Here is a 19,197-nt window from a genome sequence, read left to right as displayed (position 1 = left end):
CTTCATCCATGCCTTTGTTACCTCTAGACTTGACTTCTATCGCACTCCTGACCAGCCTCCCACGTTCTACCATTGGTAAACTTGAGCTCATCCAAAACTCGGCTGCCCGTGTCCTAACTCGCACCAAGTCCCGTTCACCCATCTCCCCTGTGCTCGCTGCCCGTGTCCTAACTCGCACCAAGTCCGCTTCATCTATCTCCCCTGTGCTCGCTGCCCGTGTCCTAACTCACACCAAGTCCCGTTCACCTATCTCCCCTGTGCTCGCTGCCCATGTCCTAACTCGCACCAAGTCCCGTTCACCCATCTCCCCTGTGCTCGCTGCCCATGTCCTAACTCGCACCAAGTCCCGTTCACCCATCTCCCCTGTGCTCGCTGCCCATGTCCTAACTCGCACCAAGTCCCGTTCACCCATCTCCCCTGTGCTCGCTGACCTACATTTGCTCCCGGTTAAGCAAGGCCTCAATTTTCAAATTGTCATCCTTGTTTTCAAATCTCTCCCTGGCCTCGCCCCTCCCTCTCACTGTAATCTCCTCCAGCCCCACAATCCTCCGAGATATCTCTGCTCCTCTAATTCTGGCCTCTTGAGCATTCATAGAAACATAGAAGATAGGAGCAGGAGTAGGCCATTCGGCCCCTCGAGCCTACTCCGCCATTCAATCAGATCATGGCTGATCATCCAAATTCAGTACCCTGTTCCTGCCTTCTCCCCATATCCCTTGATCCCTTTAGCCTTAAGAAATATATCCAACTCCTTCTTGAATATATTTAATGAATTGGCCTCAACTGCCTTCGGTGGTAGAGAATTCCACAGGTTCACCACTCTCTGGGTGAAGAAATTCCTCCTCATCTCTGTCCTAAATGGCTTACCCCTTATCCTTAGACTGTGACCCCTGGTTCTGGACTCCCCTGCCATCGGGAACATCCTTCCTGATTTTAATTGCTCCACCATGGCTTCAGATGGCAAGGCCCAAAACTCTGGAATTCCCTGCCTAAACCTCTCCATCTCTCTACTTTTCCCACATTACAACAGTGACTCCACTTCATAGAACTCCATTGGCTGTAAAGCGCTTTGAGATGTCCGGTGGTCGTCAAAGGTGCTATATAAATGTAAGTCTTTCTTTTGTGCCTCTCTTTCCTCCTTAAAACCTTCCTCGCTGACCAAGCTTTTGGTCACCTGCCCTATATCTCATGTGGCTCGGTGTAATTTTGTTTTATAACACTCCTGTGAAATGCCTTGGGACGTAATACTACGTCAAAGGTGCTATATAAATACAAGTTGGATAGCAAAATACTGCAGATGCGTGGGTTTTCTCCGGGTGCTCCGGTTTCCTCCCACAGTCCAAAGATGTGCGGGTTAGGTTGATTGGCTATGATAAATTGACCCTTAGTGTTAGGGGGATTAAATACGTGGGGTTACGGGGATAGGGTGGGATATGTGTTGGTGTAGGGGTTACGGGGATCGGGTGGGACATGTGTCGGTGCAGGCTCGATGGGCCGAAATGGCCTCTATCTGCACTGTGGGGTTTCTGTGATTTCTGTGATGTTGGAAATCTGAAATAACAACAGAAAATGCTGGAAAAACTCAGGTCAGGCAACATCCGTGGAGAGAAATTTGAGTTGACGTTTCGCGTTGAGTCCTTCAAAACTGGAAAGAAAAGAAAATAGATCGAAGGCAGGGCTGCGATCGGACAAAAGAAGTAAAAGAAACAAAAGCAGTAGAAGAGACAATAAAAGGTATTCGAAGCTAGACGAGCTGGTAATAGGCTGAGATTAGGTGTAAAGGGTACTGGCAGGGCAAGAGATAGCTGCCAGGTGTGAGAGAGAAACAAAAGGAAAGGGGGGGGGGAAAGGAGTGGAAAAATTACAAGAAAAAATGTAATGGGGGTCGAGGTTATGATCTGAAATTGTTGAACTCGATATTGAGTCCGGGCTGCAGAGTGCCTAATCAGAAGATGAGGTGCTGTTCCTCGAGTTTACGTTGAGCTTCCGTGGAACAATACAAGAGGCCAAGGACGGTGAGGTCTGAGTGGCAATGGAGCGGTGCATTAAAATGACAGGCGACCGGAAGCTCGGGGTCACCCTTACGGACTGAACGGAGGTGTTCCGCAAAGCGGTCACCCAATCTGCGTTTGGTGACTGGTTTCAGTTTCTTATTGTCCACGGGCAAGGAACCTGTGATTTCTTCACGTCATTGGGTTGGTGTCCAGTAACACCCGCCTCAATTTAGGAGGTCACCGCTTTAAGAAAACGGATAGCCTGTCCAAACTAAAAATGCACACAGCTGGGGTCACATCAGTGGGTCGCTGGGGGCAGACTGGGCAGCAAGGAATCCTGCAGTAACCCACGGTCCCACCGAGCTGCGAGCTCGCCAGTGAAGAGCAGGCCGGCCACACTCAGCCTGAGACTCGGCAACTTGACAACGCCGCCCTCTCGCGGCCGCTTTATGATGCCGAGGGACTTTTGCAAGTATTTCCAAGCCTACCACAACTTGTGGATAATTTGAGGCCAATGCTAATGGCTAGCTGTTTTGTGCCAAGTATCCGGCGTGAAATATATTTCCATTTACCAGCGGGGAAAAAATAAGCATGTCTCGGCAAAGCATTTTAAGGCGATTCACGTTTTTGTGGATGAATAGGAGGGGCGGGATCTGCCGGGGAGTGCAAGATCTTTTCAAGGACCTGATTGCGCCGCGTCGTTAATCCAGTGTGGGTGGGGGAGAAAAAGCCCGTCTGATTCCTCGCTGCCAGCAATCCATCAGCGAGACGTCAATGAGATTTCTCCGGGGAAAACTACAAAACACACGCTGCCCTGACCAAAAAAAGAGTGGAGGCACCAGGGTACAACACTCAGTCGAGACTCTTTACACACTGAGCCAAGCAACCCCCATAAAAACCCTTCCCAGATTTCATCCTCAATGACAGTTAGAGTAAAACGCCAATCGGTAATGACCAAAGCAGCCTTAGCCCTCAGATATTTGCAGCATTTCGGCTTATTGCATCCAATCTGAGCACCGTGGGCAGCTGAGATTGCGGCAGCACTCGGGACCTGAGGGGGTGCGGTGAGGAGAATCCGCTCTATTGACACGCTGGGAGTCGGTCGGACGGAGCGGTGCTTTTGAGAAAGCACAGGGATCATTCCAACATCATCTACTGAAAGTGTAACAGGGAATGGCCGGGAGTGTGCATGTTAGCACCTTCAGGGAGCTCCAGGGGTGCGCAGCATCGTGGAGAGGCTTGCAAGTAACTTTCTTTCTGCTGCACTTAATCCCTCTGGTGTGCGCTTCGTGGGGAACTGGATTTCAGTACAAGTACCCATCGGGACTGCAGAGCAGCAAGGATCAGCTCGGAGTTGTCAGCAATGGCTTTCACACTCGAAGGTAACCCTGGCTCTGCTTCACTCCCTTTTTTAAACAGTAGAAAATTGGTGGCCTTTTTCTTAGAGAGTAAAAGCCGAGTCCTGATCCGGTACAAAAGGCTGGTTGTGAATGGCTACAGGCGGGTCCCTGGGTCAATGCTTGTGGTTTGATGTGTCCGGGTGTGGGGGACGCAAACTGCGGGGAAAGATTAATAGAAATGTAACAGTTGGCCGGCCAGAATGCTGGATAAACACTTATTAATTCCCCTGATTTGGATATATTTTCTGAACCAGAGATTCAGGACTCATTAAACAGTCCAAGCATCCAGGTGGATGTCTGCACAACTCTTTAATCATTTTACAAGCGTTAACTAACATGAAGGAGTTTCTTCTCATTTAAAACTTTCATTTCCGACAATAGCTGCCGGGAACACGTGTTTTGATTGACAAAACTTTTTTTTTTAAGGAGTGGAGCATTTAACCTCCCATTAGAAGTCTTGGTCCGGTTTCATAAATCCAGATATGTTGGTCCGACAGGCTTTTTCGTTGTTGGGTTTGTTTGAAATGGATATTCACACAGTCTGTCAAGGGATTTTCTCACAATGACCTCCCGAGCAGCCCCGGCTGGTGCCAGTGTCCTTGCCCGGTGTGTGATCCGAGTGGTGCGGGCGGCCCCTGCTTCACATGTTCCAAATAATAACGCGAACCGACACAATAAAAGCCCCTCATGGTCCGGGTCCATGTGTGGGTCCAGAGACTCGCGGCTTTACGCATTGCCATAACTTGGCTGCAAATATGTTGCAACCTGGGCCGTTTGTAATATTGGGCTTGTGTCTTTAACTCATCCATTCAGAGAATACAACACCTTTAAAACCACAGTTTTTTTTTGTTCTACTGTTAACGTAGACAAACTCGTTCCTTAACTAGCTCGCTGCCTTGCGAAGCCTCCCTACATTTGACAGGATGGGGAATCACCCTTGTCGGGCAGAATGACAATGGCTGGCTTTCCCACACAAAACCTTCATACAAAAGAGGTAGCTAAATGCTTCGGGCAGCGCTCCCGGAACAGCCGAGCAATCCCTTGTGGTTTGAAAGTTTGACACGGGCTGTGGTAATCTCCCTTCCAGCAATCCAAGGCAATCCTTCCTGTGAATATTCAAGACGCCGCCTGCTCCGTTCAAAGAAATCTCCAGAGAACAAATGCTCAGACCAGTTTCAGCTTCATCCTGCATTCACATTCAGTCACTGCCTCTGTTGAGTGAAATTTCAGCACCCTCGGTGACTAGTATAGGACAGGGGGTCTAATGAAAGAAAGCTAACAGTAAACTGGCATTGTGCTCCAGGGCTCAAAGCTTCACTAAGATAGTGACTAAATCTTCTCTCTCTGATGTACTTTGTCGGGTCTTTTTGATAAATTCGAAATTGTCCAGCTGATAATCTCTATGTGCTTGCTTGGGGCAATGTTATAGGTTGGTTTCTGTATATCAAGATCAACTAAAACTTTATTAGCCAATTAGTCAAAATTGTAGTCAGTTTTCAAAGGTACAGAACTTCCATTCGTTCCATTTGCCTTAAGCAACCAACTTGACTGGAACCCCTCCCCAAAAACCCGGGCGGGGTTGAACTGAGACGGGCCAGATCGGAGCCTGATTAAAAGTAGGTCTGCGAGATCAACTGTGGGATGAGTCTGGGCCGGGTGGGAAGGCGTGCGTTTCGATTTGTCCTGACAAACTAGCTGGCCCATCTTACTACTGCCGAGGACCGAGGAAAGTGGTGGGGGTAGACTTCATAAATTAGTCAAGACCATGGTACGGTCAGTTTAAAATAAATTCCTCATCAGTTATACCAGGCTCGTTCTATTCGGGTGTCTTTGACATGTCCTTCCAGCAGCAATTAGAAGTGAATGTATCTCGCCCGAGCGGGAGCTAATGAATTCTTCTGGGGCCTCCTACAGATGGGCTTTTTCACGGTGCTGTTGCGTGAAATTAAACTGCAAGAAACCACTTCATCAAATAGCTGTGTATCTAATCCCAGTCTAATGACCTTATAATTTCTACTTTCAAAAGATAACTCACTTTAACGCAAATGATGGAAGCAGAAGATGCAGTGTCTATTAGACCTGTCCGCTGTGGCTCAGTGGGTTGCACACTCACCTCTCATGTTAGAAGGTTGTGGGTTCAAGTCCACTCCAGAGACTTGAACGCAAAAAGCTAGGCTGACACTGCAGTGCTGTCGGAGGTACCGTCTTTTGGACGAGACGTTAAGCCGTGGCCCCACCTGCTCTCTAAGGTGGACGTAAAAGATCCCCAGGCACTGTATCAAAGAGTGGTCAAAGTGGTATCCCTGGGGCCAATATTTATCCCTAAATCAACATTACTAAAACAGATTATCTGGTCATTATCATATTGCTGTTTGTGGGAGTTTGCTGAGCGCAAATTGGCTGCCGCGTTTCCCACATTACAACAGTGACTACACTTTTTTTAAAAGCACTTAATTGGCTGTAATGCGCTTTGGGAGGTCCGGTGGTCGTGAAAGGCGATATATAAATGCAGGTCTTTTTTGGAGAGCCCTGCATCCCAGAACAGTGCTCACTGTAGGGAGTTGGCTTTATTGACATCAGGTCATTCCCTGTGGCCACTGATAAACGGATAGGTTTCCGGGCCGTGTATACTAATGATAACGGGTCCTGGTCCCAACCGCCCACCAACTCTCCGCAACCACTCTAACCCCTGACTGTCACTCTGTTATTATGGAAGCACTGACGCTGCTTCAGCTGGGCTGAGACGGTCCAGAGATTGGAGCCAGGCGCGGGGCATCACAACATTGCAGATTCTCCGCCCCAGCACCCGGTGCCTCTGCTTTGGAGACTCTAACTGGGAAGCTCCATTTGATTGAATTATTTCTGAATGGGATAGTAGGTTAAAGTCCATTAACAACGGCCGTGGCTCTGAGAATGTTAATGCGATTCTGATGTTCAAAGGTATTCTGTGAAAACGGCCCCTGCGCTCTCCCTCTTCAAACATCAATGGGGATTTACTGAAGGAGAAGACAAAGAAATGTCGAGCGCAGAATAACTAAGTTTTATTCCCAATCCAGTCCGACAGGACACTGAGAACTCGACACAAACAAGTCTGGAGTTTAGTCATTTGGGACTTGAATTTGTTTCGACTTTAAAGTTTGCTTAAAGTGGCGTGTTTATGTTGCTGATGGTACTCGTAATATCGTCGGTCTCTAAGTCAAAGCGTGAACTTCTGGTGGGGTGACTTACTGGAGCAGTATTTACAGCCTTGACTGGCTCTCAGTATCTCCATTCATCTCATCTGTTGGAGGATGCCTTGTAAAAAAGATAAGCCGAATTGATGATTATCTGTTAACTGGAAATTCGCTTAACTTCTGTAAATTCACACTTTACATTCCTTTAATGGGACAATACTAAAATATTGCTGCAAATTTCATAAGAGAACAAGTGGAAATAAATCACCCAGTGGCACCGACTGCATATCCCGATTACCACAAAACTTGCATTTCTATAGCGCCTTTCACCACCTCAGCCCGTCCCAAAGCGCTTTACAGCCAATGAAGTATTTTTTGAAGTGTAGTCACTGTAGGAAAAGTTGTGTGTTATGTTAGTTGGGATGTTAGTGTTTTCTGAAAATCACGACTCCCAACTTCTATTCATATACTGGATACATAATATGTGACATATTATTAGTCTCAGTATTTGTTTAAGCTATTGGTCTTAATCGATTTCCCAATTTAAAAAAAAGTTTAAAGTGGTTAAGTGCCATTTTTTGGCTCACTTCCCATTCGATCTGTGGCCTGGTGCCCTTCTGAGGTTGGGTAATGTGGTCAGGCACAGTTTTTCAGCAGCTCTCCAAGGTTGGAGCGTGAGGGGAAAGTAATGCTATAGAACCTAGTGCACAGGGACATTGGAAGATTAACTGGGGGGGGGGGGGGTGGTTGCATGTGGTATCATCACTGTAGCTTTGTCACATCAACTTGAAACATTACTGATGTCAGTGTTGTTATTGCTGATGCGCTGATAGCAGCTTTGTGTGTATTTGTGGGATGCCAGCCTGTCAGGGGGAAATGTTCTGGAGTTCTGTTGGCCTATTGCTTAAAGACTAAGCCATGAAGATTAGAAGGAGCAAAGATCTTTTCCTGGTCTTGTGTTGAGTTAACTGATCTCAGCCGCAGCAGCAATTGGCAATTTAAGTTACCTCAGCGCCCTTGAGCGAGGAAGATGGGATATTCAGCTAGGTGGGTCACCCATTATTGCTACCCAGCAACCCCTGAAGTATGCATTTGTAGATGTCCAGTTGGGACAGGGCTGGGCTTTATTGTGATGCCCTCCACAGTCAAATAGCTTTCTGATGCTGCCGGATCTCTCGCATGAAGATTGACCACTTGGGTGGAGGGCTGCCAATGCATTTGAGTCTCAGCAAGTCTGGAGAGGCGGAAGCGCGGGGGGGGGGGTTGCTCTGGTGAATGCTCACGGACAGGATAAGCCAATAAACCATTGGCACTGGTCTCAAAGGCCACATTTATTGTACAATGATCTTCATTCCAAAAATGGGCAACATAAATAGAATTCATTTAAAGAAAGAACTTGCCTTAATATAGCATTTCCTATCCTCAGGACATCCCAAAGCACTTCACAGCCAAATAATTACCATTGAAGTGTTGGCACGGTTGTTTTGTTGGGAAATGTGGTAGCTAAATAATACTTTTTGTACTTAACACACATGAAGGATGTTATTTTTCCAGTTCAGTGCTGCTGTAACACTGGGTGGGGTCCAATATAACAATATTGTGTGAATAAAGCAACATTTAAATGGAACGCTATTGAGTTTTGTCTGGAAATGAGAATATCCACACACATGCTCATGCCCGCAAGTCTGAGTTTTGGAGCAAATCAGAGAACTTGGTGTAAGTGGCTTCCTTCCCTGGCCACACAAAAATCAAATTCATTATTGGCGCCAGTCTACCAGCCCCAAGGAGGGTTGGACTCTCTCCAAGTAACAAGCATGACCAAACTCCATTCACACTGTGTCAGCTCCTGCTGTTGTACTAGTGCCTGACACAATGTGCAAGAACTCTCACCTTTTAGCAGTGTATAGCCTGCAGTGAGGCAAGAGTAGTCATTCCAGAGGATGGTGCCATGTGTCAACTTGGCTCAGTTGGTAACCTCTGGGTCAGAAGGTTGCAGAGTCCAACCCCATTGCAGGATTTCAGCAAATCAGGTAAAGATTTGTAGAAGAGCAGTGCGGTACAGTATTTGTAGAAGAGCAGTGCGGTACAGTATTTGTAGAAGAGCAGCGTGGTACAGTATTTGTAGAAGAGCAGTGCGGTACAGTATTTGTAGAAGAGCAGCGTGGTACAGTATTTGTAGAAGAGCAGCGTGGTACAGTATTTGTAGAAGAGCAGCGTGGTACAGTATTTGTAGAAGAGCAGCGTGGTACAGTATTTGTAGAAGAGCAGTGCGGGACAGTATTTGTAGAAGAGCAGTGCGGTACAGTATTTGTAGAAGAGCAGTGCGGTACAGTTTGTAGAAGAGCAGTGCGGTACAGTATTTGTAGACGAGCAGTGCGGTACAGTATTTGTAGAAGAGCAGTGCGGTACAGTATTTGTAGAAGAGCAGTGCGGTACAGTATTTGTAGAAGAGCGGTGCGGTACAGTATTTGTAGAAGAGCAGTGCGGTACGGTATTTGTAGAAGAGCAGTGCGGTACAGTATTTGTAGAAGAGCAGTGCGGTACAGTATTTGTAGAAGAGCAGTGCGGTACAGTATTTGTAGAAGAGCGGTGCGGTACAGTATTTGTAGAAGAGCAGTGCGGTACAGTATTTGTAGAAGAGCGGTGCGGTACAGTATTTGTAGAAGAGCTGCGCGGTACAGTATTTGTAGAAGAGCAGCGCGGTACGGTATTTGTAGAAGAGCAGCGCGGTACGGTATTTGTAGAAGAGCAGCGCGGTACGGTATTTGTAGAAGAGCAGCGCGGTACGGTATTTGTAGAAGAGCAGCGCGGTACGGTATTTGTAGAAGAGCAGTGCGGTACAGTATTTTGGTGCGCTGGTCAACATTTCCTCCTCCAACACCACCAACCAAAAATAGACTAACAGATCATTCATTTTGTGGGATCCTGCTGTGTATACAATAATTGCAGTGAAGTCACAGCACCTAAAAGCAATTCATTCTATGTGAAGTGTTTTGAGAGTTCCTTAAAGGTGTGATGATCATCTTATTTTTCATTCACTTTTGTTTAATGACCATTTGGTGCTAGATTTACACCCAAAATACAAGAATTCAATGCCAAATTGCCAGTATAATAGCTACCATTAAAAGATAATAAGTGGAGTAACCAAAAAGGCTGGAATTTTTTTTTTTAAAAAGCAGAAAATGCTCAGCTTTAGGGCATGACTCTTCATCTGAGTAACAATAAAAGATTGGTCAAGAGCATTCACACATCGCTCAATGGTTTGTTGCTCAAAGCAGTAAGACCTGGGCCTTACAGATCATAAAGGTCTCATTTACAGCTTGTGTTGAGGAAACTGATCACACACAGGTTGATGATAAAGGTGTTACAATTGGTTTCCATGCTCGGTATTGGGGAAGGAAAAATCAATTAAGGTCCCAGACCTGATTGCTATCAGCAACCTCGACTGGACGCACATGTGCAGATGTCAATAAAGAACAGGTTCTGGCTTAAAAATGATGCTCCACACAGATAAGTCCACAGGCTGAGATCACTATCCAGGCTCTCAGATAAAGAAGGTTAACTTGAGCAAGGTACTAGTGGGTGACTGATGACCATAGAGTCCATCCAACCCAGCAAGGAGTCAATACCTTTACGACTGGAGGAGAAAGGAAGGAAAAATCTCCTGAAGGTGACTTTGCTGGGGTTAAGGACCAAATGTGCCAGGGTATTCTAATGCCTCACTCTCTAGTGGTGATTCCTTGGCAATTTTAACCCTCCCCCCCCAGGATGGGCGGGACTTGGCGGTTCGCTGACCCCCCGGGCCGGATCCAAAGCATCCCCAATCTCCTGGCCAACCTGTGATCACCGACCCGCGATGTCTTTTCCCCGTGATCTTTCCCTCCCTTCTCTCCACTCCCCAGCTGCAGCCTTCCTGGTCCGACAGCCAGCCAGTCTCTCAGTCTGTCATTAAAAACAGAAAATGCTGGAAATACTCAGCTGGTCAGGCAGCATCCATGGGGAGAGAGAGAGAAACACACAGTAAACGTTTCAGGTTGATGGTTCTTATTTCAGATTTCCAGCATCCCACAGTATTTTGCTTTCGTCTCAAGCTGCCGGCTGGGAAATGGAGAAAAAATTCAAATGAGGTCCTGCCGTTAAATTCGTCAGGACCTCTGCATTTCCAGTCGCTACAATCCCCCCCTCTTACACCATCCTTGCCTCCCTGTAAATATCGGGGCTTTCATGTCTCTACTGAGACACTTGAGTGATTGCAAGCCATCAACCGTGGGCTGGAAGAAATCACAGCTGGGCCCAATCCTGTTCTCATTCAATGTGCACATATCTGTACTTTCCAGCAGGGGTCACTGGATAGCAATTGGCGGGGAACCACGGTTAATTTTCCCCTCCCTATCCCAAAGGTGCTGAGGCCAATTGCAGTGCCCCTATTGGCATCCAGGCTACTAGGACAGATTAGATATCTAAGCCAGGACATTTTGATGCATGTAATTCTGTTATACACAATCCTTCTACTACTGAGCCACTGGGGGAGCCAAGTGTGCTATTTTAATGTACGGATTTGTTACCTACATAATCACATCAACATAAGTCAACTTAAAATTAAGTTACATTAAGATTGTGACACCGTACATTTAAAGCTGATGGGGAAAATGTTATTTCAGAGTAAAATGGGAAAAGGCTGTAAATGCAAAGCAGTTTAGTGAGAAACAAGTTAGCACCTCGAGTGTGTCCCTTAATCAGAACTCTATCATTTGATTGCTCAATAAGTTGTGTTTTTTTTTGTAAACTGTGCCAGTTTATTCTTTAGAGATCTGGGTTATTCATTATTGGTTACTCATTCAGTTTTGACCATTGCAATACATGTTAAATTATTCACTTCTTTTAAAGGAATTGGTGTCCATACACTGTCACGAAAACAGTCTCCTGCCAAGTGCAGAATGGAACCTACGTGCAGAGGGTTTATCAGAGCTGCAGATGGCCAATGGGCTGTCCCGGTGGTATCAGGTACGAATACACTACTATGTTAAGACATCTCAATCTGATCCCTGCACCATCTTCAATGGCGTTGGCCTCTCTGCTGTGCAATCTAGCTGCCCAGGGTCACTCTTGCAGCTGGCGTGTATTTCCCCTAAGTCTGTATTAATAATATCAAAGTTATCATCACTTTTGGTATGAGTCTAACTGCCAGTGTCCTCAGCAATGCTACGATTGCATCACACTCCTAACTTGCGCCTTGTAGGTGGTGGAGAGGCTTTGGGAGTCAGGAGGTGAGGCACTCGCTGCAGAGTACCCAACCTCTGACCTGCTTTCGTCGCCATGGCATTTATGTGGCTGGTCCAGTTGAGTCAATGGCGACCCCCAGGCTGTTGAAGGTGGGGGATTCGGGGATGGTAAGGCTGATCGATAATGATAATTGACAAAGAGGCTGATTGTAAACTAACAAAACTGATTTATCTAAAGTAAGAATGAACTTGCATTTATATAGCACCTATCATAACCTGAGGATGTTTTGATTTCCCTCCCTAAACCTCTCCACCTCTCTTTCCTCCTTTTAAGATGCTCCTTAAAACCTACCTGTGACCAAGCTCTCCTTATGCGGCTTGGTGTAAATCTTTGTCTGATAACACTCCTGGGAAGCGCCTTGGGATGTTTTACTACATTAAAGGCGCTATATAAATTCAAGTTGTTGAGTTAAAATCGGGGCTTTAGAACCTGCCGGATGCTGCTCACGTGCCTCGGGTCAGCTGTGGGGAGGGAAGGGAGTGTGGGCAGGGCTGGAAGATGGTGAGTGTGGGTGCCCGCTTTCCCGCCCCCCCCCCCCCCCCCCACTGTGCTTCAGAGAAGCATTTTATTTCTTTACTTACAGGTGTTTTTTTAAAACATTTTCCAGTTACAGGGCGGTGATACGACCAACTTACAGACTGACGTACAAAACAGTGTCGGCAATAGAATGGAAATGCTGTGCTGGGTTCAGAGGGAGCAACTGTGAAGAAGGTGAGAAGTACCCATGTCACTCACTGAACATGTTGCATAGTAACGTCTGCCTTTGCGCACTGCTTACCACTGAGTGAGCCAAGATAATACTTCTTTCCAAAGGCGGCATTTTAATACTGTACCGGATTGTGAGCAAAATAAATTAGTTCTTAAGCAAAACAATAAGAATGTATTCACATTCAGTTTAAAACTGGGCTGTATGAAGGTAAGCTTTTAAATGTTGCCTCCTTATAAACATTCGGGTGGATGTTTGGGTGTTGGTGAAGTTCAGACCAGAATGGCTCAGATCTGTTGCAAATCTAGCCAGACGTGTAGTGTACTGACTGCAAGTTAGTTTCCTGGGTCAGTTCATTTCCATAATCTTTCACAGCTCCTTCGGATGCATTGGCCTTGTACAGGGAGCTAGCTAAGAGAAGCTGTGGTCTAGGTGAAATTTAAAAGGATGCAGCCACCTAAAAGATGAATTGTCACCTGGCAGGTATGGCGCCATTTTGTTTTACTGCCTTAAGAAGGATTGAAAAGGCATTTCAACTTGTTGGTAGCCTTTATCAAAGCTGAAGAAAAGAGAAGTGCCCAGCAAGCAAACCCAATGTGGGGGCACGATATGGATTCTGGGGCAAGTGACAGAGTGATACAGCAACCGTGTTCATTTCACTGGCTGACTAAGTGGACGTTGTGCTGCATTAGATGGGTGTGTGAAGGGTTGCCCTCTCTGGCACTCCCGGGTACCCACTCCGTGGAGCAGCATGCTTGAAATAAGCCTGAAGCATGAAAGGTAATGGCAGAAATGACCCGCATAGCCACAGGCCTATGTTGCAAGTTGGCCGCAAGGTCCTTCTAACAGATGGCAATGCTCTGCAACTGCTTCCCTACTGACCTGGAGCCTTTAGGGGTAGTTTGCCTCCTTTTGTTAGTTGGTAGGTGTGCCAAGGCCTGCAGGTTATGGCTATAACGGCAAATGGGTTGGGTGAAGCTTAGGTGGGAGCGACTTGATTGTCGGAGGCCATGCATGAAATCTGAGCTTCTGCAAATAAACCTATACCAAATCTTACACATCTTTTGCTTACCTTTTAAACTAAGAAGTTCTGTTAAAAATGAGTGGCCAGTGTTTCAAATTGTTTATGTATCAGTGTCACCTATTTGATAGTAAACTGTTGAGGAAAATACCGTGCCGTTATTTCAAGATTCCTGATTTAGAAAGCATTAAAGCAGAGTGTTCCTTTTTAAAAACAGATGAGGTGCCATTTCAGTGCAAAGTAGCAATGCATAAGTGGGAGTACTTTTCAATAGGAAATATCTCCACCCCCCCACCCCGCCACAAATCTGTGTATCTTAAAATAAATCGTATTACTAGTTCATATCATGTAGGCAATAGTTTCAATTTTATAATCCATCTCCTATAAAACAGCAGAATTTTCACAATGTTTTGAAATTTGTATAAGTGGGAAAGCACTCCCCCTTAAGGCTTCTTTCTCTAATCTTGATTTCCTCTTTTAATTTGGTTCAGAACATTTGTCCCAGCCTTTGTTTCATGTCTTGAAGAACATGGTACTGCCTGAATTGTAGTTGTTTGTCAAAAGATGATCTAATTAGAATGAATTACAATATATTAGACAAACATTTGATTTATGAATGTATAAGTATAGAGTAAATGTAGTATAATATACACACATTAATCCTATACTTTTACTTCCATAAATCAAATGTTTGTCTAATATATGGTAATGCGTTGTAATTTCCTCAAGTCGTTCCACCCTGCAACCATTCTCAATTATATTTGTCTTTGAAATTGGAACCTTCCATTTTTGTGATACAGATGTCTAGTTTACACATTTTATTCATTTGGTTTGCAATGTCGGCCCTGAAATTGCAGTGTCTGTGATGGCGTACTCTCAGAGTACGCTGTCGTATTCCCTTTGAAATGGTTCACAAGTTTGGGATATCTGCTTGCGCATGTGCGAAATCCAGAATCTGTGGCCTATCAATGTACACATTGACAGGCCATCGGCGGGGGCCCCGAAAAACCAATCACTGGCGCAGAGTTGGGCTATTTGCCCAGCGACTGGCCAGCAGTTGCTGATGTAAGTCTTGCGGTTGATGCAAGCAGGTGCAGGGCCTGCTTACATCAACGTAAGGAGATATCTAAGGCTTAAATTAAACATTTTTCATATCCTAAATTATGCTCAAACACTATTAAATGAGTTTATGCAAATATTGGCCCAGATTACAGCTTTAATGATTTATAAAATTATCAAAAAAATTTAATTTTTATTGAGGTTGGCACAATGAAGGTAATTAGGAACAAAATTCCAATTCTGTACATTGTATAATTATTAGATTTGGTGATTCCATTGCATATCATTAGGGGGATTCCCTTTGTAAATGATTGAAATGGAATTCTGCTTATTGATTGGAGGACCGGGCACACGTGATCCCAAGTATGCTTCCGAACCGCCTGCGTCCCTGGGATCTGTGGGCCATTACGCTGCCCTCCGCCTCGAGCCCTGAGACCGCAGCCTGGGCGCCAAGAGGTACTGTCATAATTGTTTCGCGAGTTGGAGGTGTACTCTGGAGGTTCACCTCCGACCGCAATTTCTAGCCCATCTACTTTTATTGCAAGATGCACATAATCAGACACCCACCCCAGTTGGCCACAATTGTTCCTTCAGGGGCCATGTATTTTATTTGTTATTTAAATGGCTCTGTTATTTAAATGGCTAAAATTGATCTGTTCCTACAGCCTGCAAAAGATGATTTGTTCTAAAGCTTTGAAAAAATTCTCGTTCTTAAATAGGGAAAATTCCACCACATTTTTTAATTGCACCATATAGCTGCAGTTTAATTACATTCTTATAGTTGTGTAATTGCATTCTTTGGGCTGTCATTGCTTCAGTTTGCAATAATTTTTTATTCAGTACCAGGATATTAAACAACATATTTTGGCGATTTCAATTTTTGTCTCCTCATTTGATAAACACGTAGCAAACCAGTTTTGTTTTTGCAATGTGAGCCACTGTATTCACAGCTGAGCCTTAAATCTGGGTCATGAGTAAAGGCATTTACATGGATTCATGCATGTTCATTGGAAACTGTTTTTGAAATTTATTTGATACATATCTGTTTTCTTAAGTACAAATTTGTGCAGCAGACCTATCTATAGTGAATCTGTATGTTTTTATAACAATTATTTCCCCTTTATCTGCACAGTTTGCTTTATTAAATAGAGTTCAGCAAGCTATCAAAATAAACAGCAAACTTTGCCAAACAAATGCATTGCCTGAAGTCTAATGTATTTCTGTGATCTGAACTCAACTAGGCATTAGCTCAAGACTAGGTCATGTATTAAATGTTGAACAGTTTCATGAACTTTAATCCTGCGTTCCATAAACCGTATCAAACTCCCAGTGTATTTGACCAAGCCAGTAGTGACTGGGTGTGTTTTGATCTATTTGTGACTCATGTTTAGTGTTTAAAATACATACAGAAACTTAAAGGACTCCCCCAATAGCTCAGCTACTCACTGTCTTAAACAGCTGAATCGTACAAATCGGGAACATTCACTCGCCACCTTGGATGAAATCAGCTAAGTTAGCTGGGGGTAGTAGGGGCGGTACAATTAACCTGAGGATCCCTAGGTTACAGAGATAAAAATTGGGTAGGTTTCACACTCCTGGTCACTATGCAGTGCCGCTTATGGATGCTGGACATTGGATGGGATCAGATTTAGGCTTGGTGCTTCTGCTATCCAGGCTAATGCATGAACAATGAGCAACTAAATAAGGTACCAAAGGACACGCAGTACTTGGAGAACCAAACCCCCTGCAAGATGTCAAAGTCTTCACGAGTGGGGGATTGAAAACGTTGCTGGAAAAAGGGGAACAAAAACTTCTAGAACTAGCAAAGCAGAATAAAGTTTATTTTATTTTATCAAGAACTACATTATTGTGCCATTTCAGATTCTGTGCTTACTGCAAGTACAATTAAATCTATGCTGCACTTATGTGATCATTGACACATGATTCAATTCTTATTACAATAATTATTTCTTTATTTGAGTTTTTCATATTTGCACTTTATATATGTTTTGATATTTTGAAGTTGATTTATTCAGGTTGTCTGATGAGTAGCGTGTGAAGGTTGGTTTGTGTGTTTCTGAGTTAGACTAGTGACTAGAATTACTGTGTTTCCTCTCCACTACTAATGTGCGTCTGCCATATTCTGATGCTTCCTATCAGTAGTATTGCACATATGGTCAGCTGTATGGAAGTGAATCAGGGGTCACAGTCTAAGGATAAGGGGTAAGCCATTTAGGAAGAGATGAGGAGGAATTTCCTCACCCAGAGAGTGGTGAACCTGTGGCATTCTCCACCACAGAAGGCAGTTGAGGCCAATTTATTAAATATATATTCAAGAAGGAGTTAGATATATTTCTTAAGGCTAAAGGGATCAAGGGATATGGGGAGAAAGCAGGGACAAAGTACTGCATTTGGATGATCAGCCATGATCTCATTGAATGGCAGAGCAGGCTCGAGGGGCCAAATGGCCTACTCCTGCTCCTATCTTCTATGTTTCTATGAAGTACTAAGAGCAGCATTTACTTTCTGTACAGAAGCCAATGATGGATTTGAAGAGATATTTAGCTATTTGTCATTTAGCACATAAATAGTAGCTTGAACATTTTGTGAGCTGTAGCTCATTCTCTCCCACTGCACCATGAACTTTTCCATTTCCCACACCAGTCATTCTTTTGACCTCTCTGACTGAAAGTGCCAATTTGTGCTGATTTGTGGGCAGTTTTGTGATTTGCCCCGTGCTACACCACTCGTAGCTGGGTTTGGAATGCTGCAACTCCGTTCACACAAGACTCTTTGAGCCAGCAGAAAGAGAAACTGTCGCGTCGCGAGTCTGCACTGGATTCAAACACAGGCCCCAGAGGTGAAAGGGAGCTGTGCTACACCACCCACTACAACACCCACTGCCCTCTAAGCTGAAGTTTTAAAAAGCAGTTGCTATGGTTCAAGGGCAGGGAGGTTGGGCTTGGGACTACAATATTGTTTTGGAAAGAATGCAGTCAGTTTTAGTTCATGCTCATAACTAGAAACTGTACATTCTTTTGAATTGGAAAATGTCTGAATCTGGGTTAAAGGGATACTGCAGGAGTAGGCCCTGTAATAACCTGTTCTTCAAATATTCTCTATCAAAATACTCCCCATATTTTAACTCCCAACGGCTTTTAAATATTAAAACTATAGAGGGAATTGCCAATATGTCAAAACAAATAAGGTGAGTGGGAAATATTGTACTAGATCAGAGTACTTGTCATTAATAAGCAATATGGTGGCAAAGCACAGTGGAGTACCAGTGCAGAGTGCCACCTATTGGTAGATATGGATTCCTTGTCCTCATCTCCCAGACTCTTGAATTTCATCTCTGCTGTGTTCTTGCAAAGCAGTACTTAGCAGAGGGAAAATTGAAGGGATCATTGTTACCAAAATACACTTGTGCGTCTCATAGAAACTGGCTCAAAGTGGCAATGGCCCAGAATTGGCAGCAGTTTGGCCTGACCTTCCTGTAGGGGAAATTAGGGAAAAAAATGGGCCGGGGGTGAGAGAAAACAAAAGAGATTCTATGCTCGCCAAGTAAAGTATCCTGCAATTTATTAGCCTTAGTTGGTAGAAAGTGGATTGTTTTAAGTCTGTACTAAGTACAGGAATCCCGCCCCAACCGCGGTTTTGCCATACGCGGATTTCAAGTATACACGGTTTCCTCTCTGCGACAATTTTTGCCAACCGCGGCAGTAAACTTTGCATATACGCGGTTTTTAATTTTCAAGTTTCATGGGTCGTGCTTCCAAACACGAGACGCTCTTTTCAGCATACTTGCTACCAGGCATGGTCTCGCTCCACTCGTGGATATACTGTGTGTGTGTGTGAACATTGTCTCCGAGGCTTCCCTACAGTTGACGTGAAGGTTGCGCGATGTTTGGGAGGCGAGGGGCTGGCCGACATACAGCCTGATGACGTCGAGGAGCTCCTTGAGTCGCACGGCGAGGAGTTGACGGAGGGGGACCTTGATGAGCTGATGCAGCATTCCAGTGAGTCTGAGGATGAGGATATGGTGGAGAAGTCGAAGATGACAAGTGCCAACCTTAGCAAGGCAATGCTCCTTGCTACTAATCTCTCCGACCTCTTTATGGAGATTGACCCATTCTTGGAGCGTAGTTTAAAATTCAAGCGAGGTTTGGAGGATTTAATGAGGCCATACAAGCAGGTCCAGAAAGATATTCAGAAAAAAATGAGTCAATCATGAGTCAGAATTCTTTAAGAAACCGCCCAGTTGATGACCCAGTTGCACCAACCAGCCACGATGTCGCTTCTCCGCATTCACCCCCCTCGATTGATGATCTTTTTTATTGTGTTATTTAAAATAAAGCAACTTACTTAGGCTCTGACGAGTGTAAGTGCGGCTGCGTTTCCCCCTAACCCCATTTTTCCCCATAAGGTCTTATATTTGCCAACTGCGGTTTTACCAACCACGGGGATTTTCAAGGATGTATCCCCCGCGGTTGGGAAGGGATTACTGTATAGCGGAATAAGAAATATGTGGTGGCACTGATCTGGAGCAATCAGTCAAATT

General features: G+C 44.8%; 1 protein-coding gene across 13 annotated transcripts in view; it reads left to right on the top strand.

The window, feature by feature from the left end:
* The first annotated feature begins 2,593 nt into the window (after nucleotides 1-2,593).
* emid1 (EMI domain containing 1) overlaps nucleotides 2,594-19,197 on the top strand; it is a 418,946-nt gene continuing 402,342 nt past the window's right edge. For 2 of the 13 annotated variants that reach the window (XM_085961511.1, XM_085961515.1), the window contains exons 1-3: nucleotides 2,602-3,376; nucleotides 11,455-11,571; nucleotides 12,458-12,561. In XM_085961511.1, coding sequence (XP_085817637.1) covers nucleotides 3,168-3,376; nucleotides 11,455-11,571; nucleotides 12,458-12,561 — 430 coding nt within the window. In that variant the 5' untranslated portion in view covers nucleotides 2,602-3,167. Of the gene's footprint in view, nucleotides 3,377-11,454; nucleotides 11,572-12,457; nucleotides 12,562-19,197 lie in introns of all 13 variants that reach the window. The other 11 variants (XM_085961512.1, XM_085961514.1, XM_085961504.1 and 8 more) reach the window with 11 other exon arrangements.

This window comes from Somniosus microcephalus, chromosome 19, assembly GCF_052327205.1.
Source record: "Somniosus microcephalus isolate GS21.2 chromosome 19, FLI_Smic_1.0, whole genome shotgun sequence".
In the NCBI taxonomy this organism is placed as follows: domain Eukaryota; kingdom Metazoa; phylum Chordata; class Chondrichthyes; order Squaliformes; family Somniosidae; genus Somniosus; species Somniosus microcephalus.
This window is presented reverse-complemented; position numbering and strand designations above follow the sequence as displayed.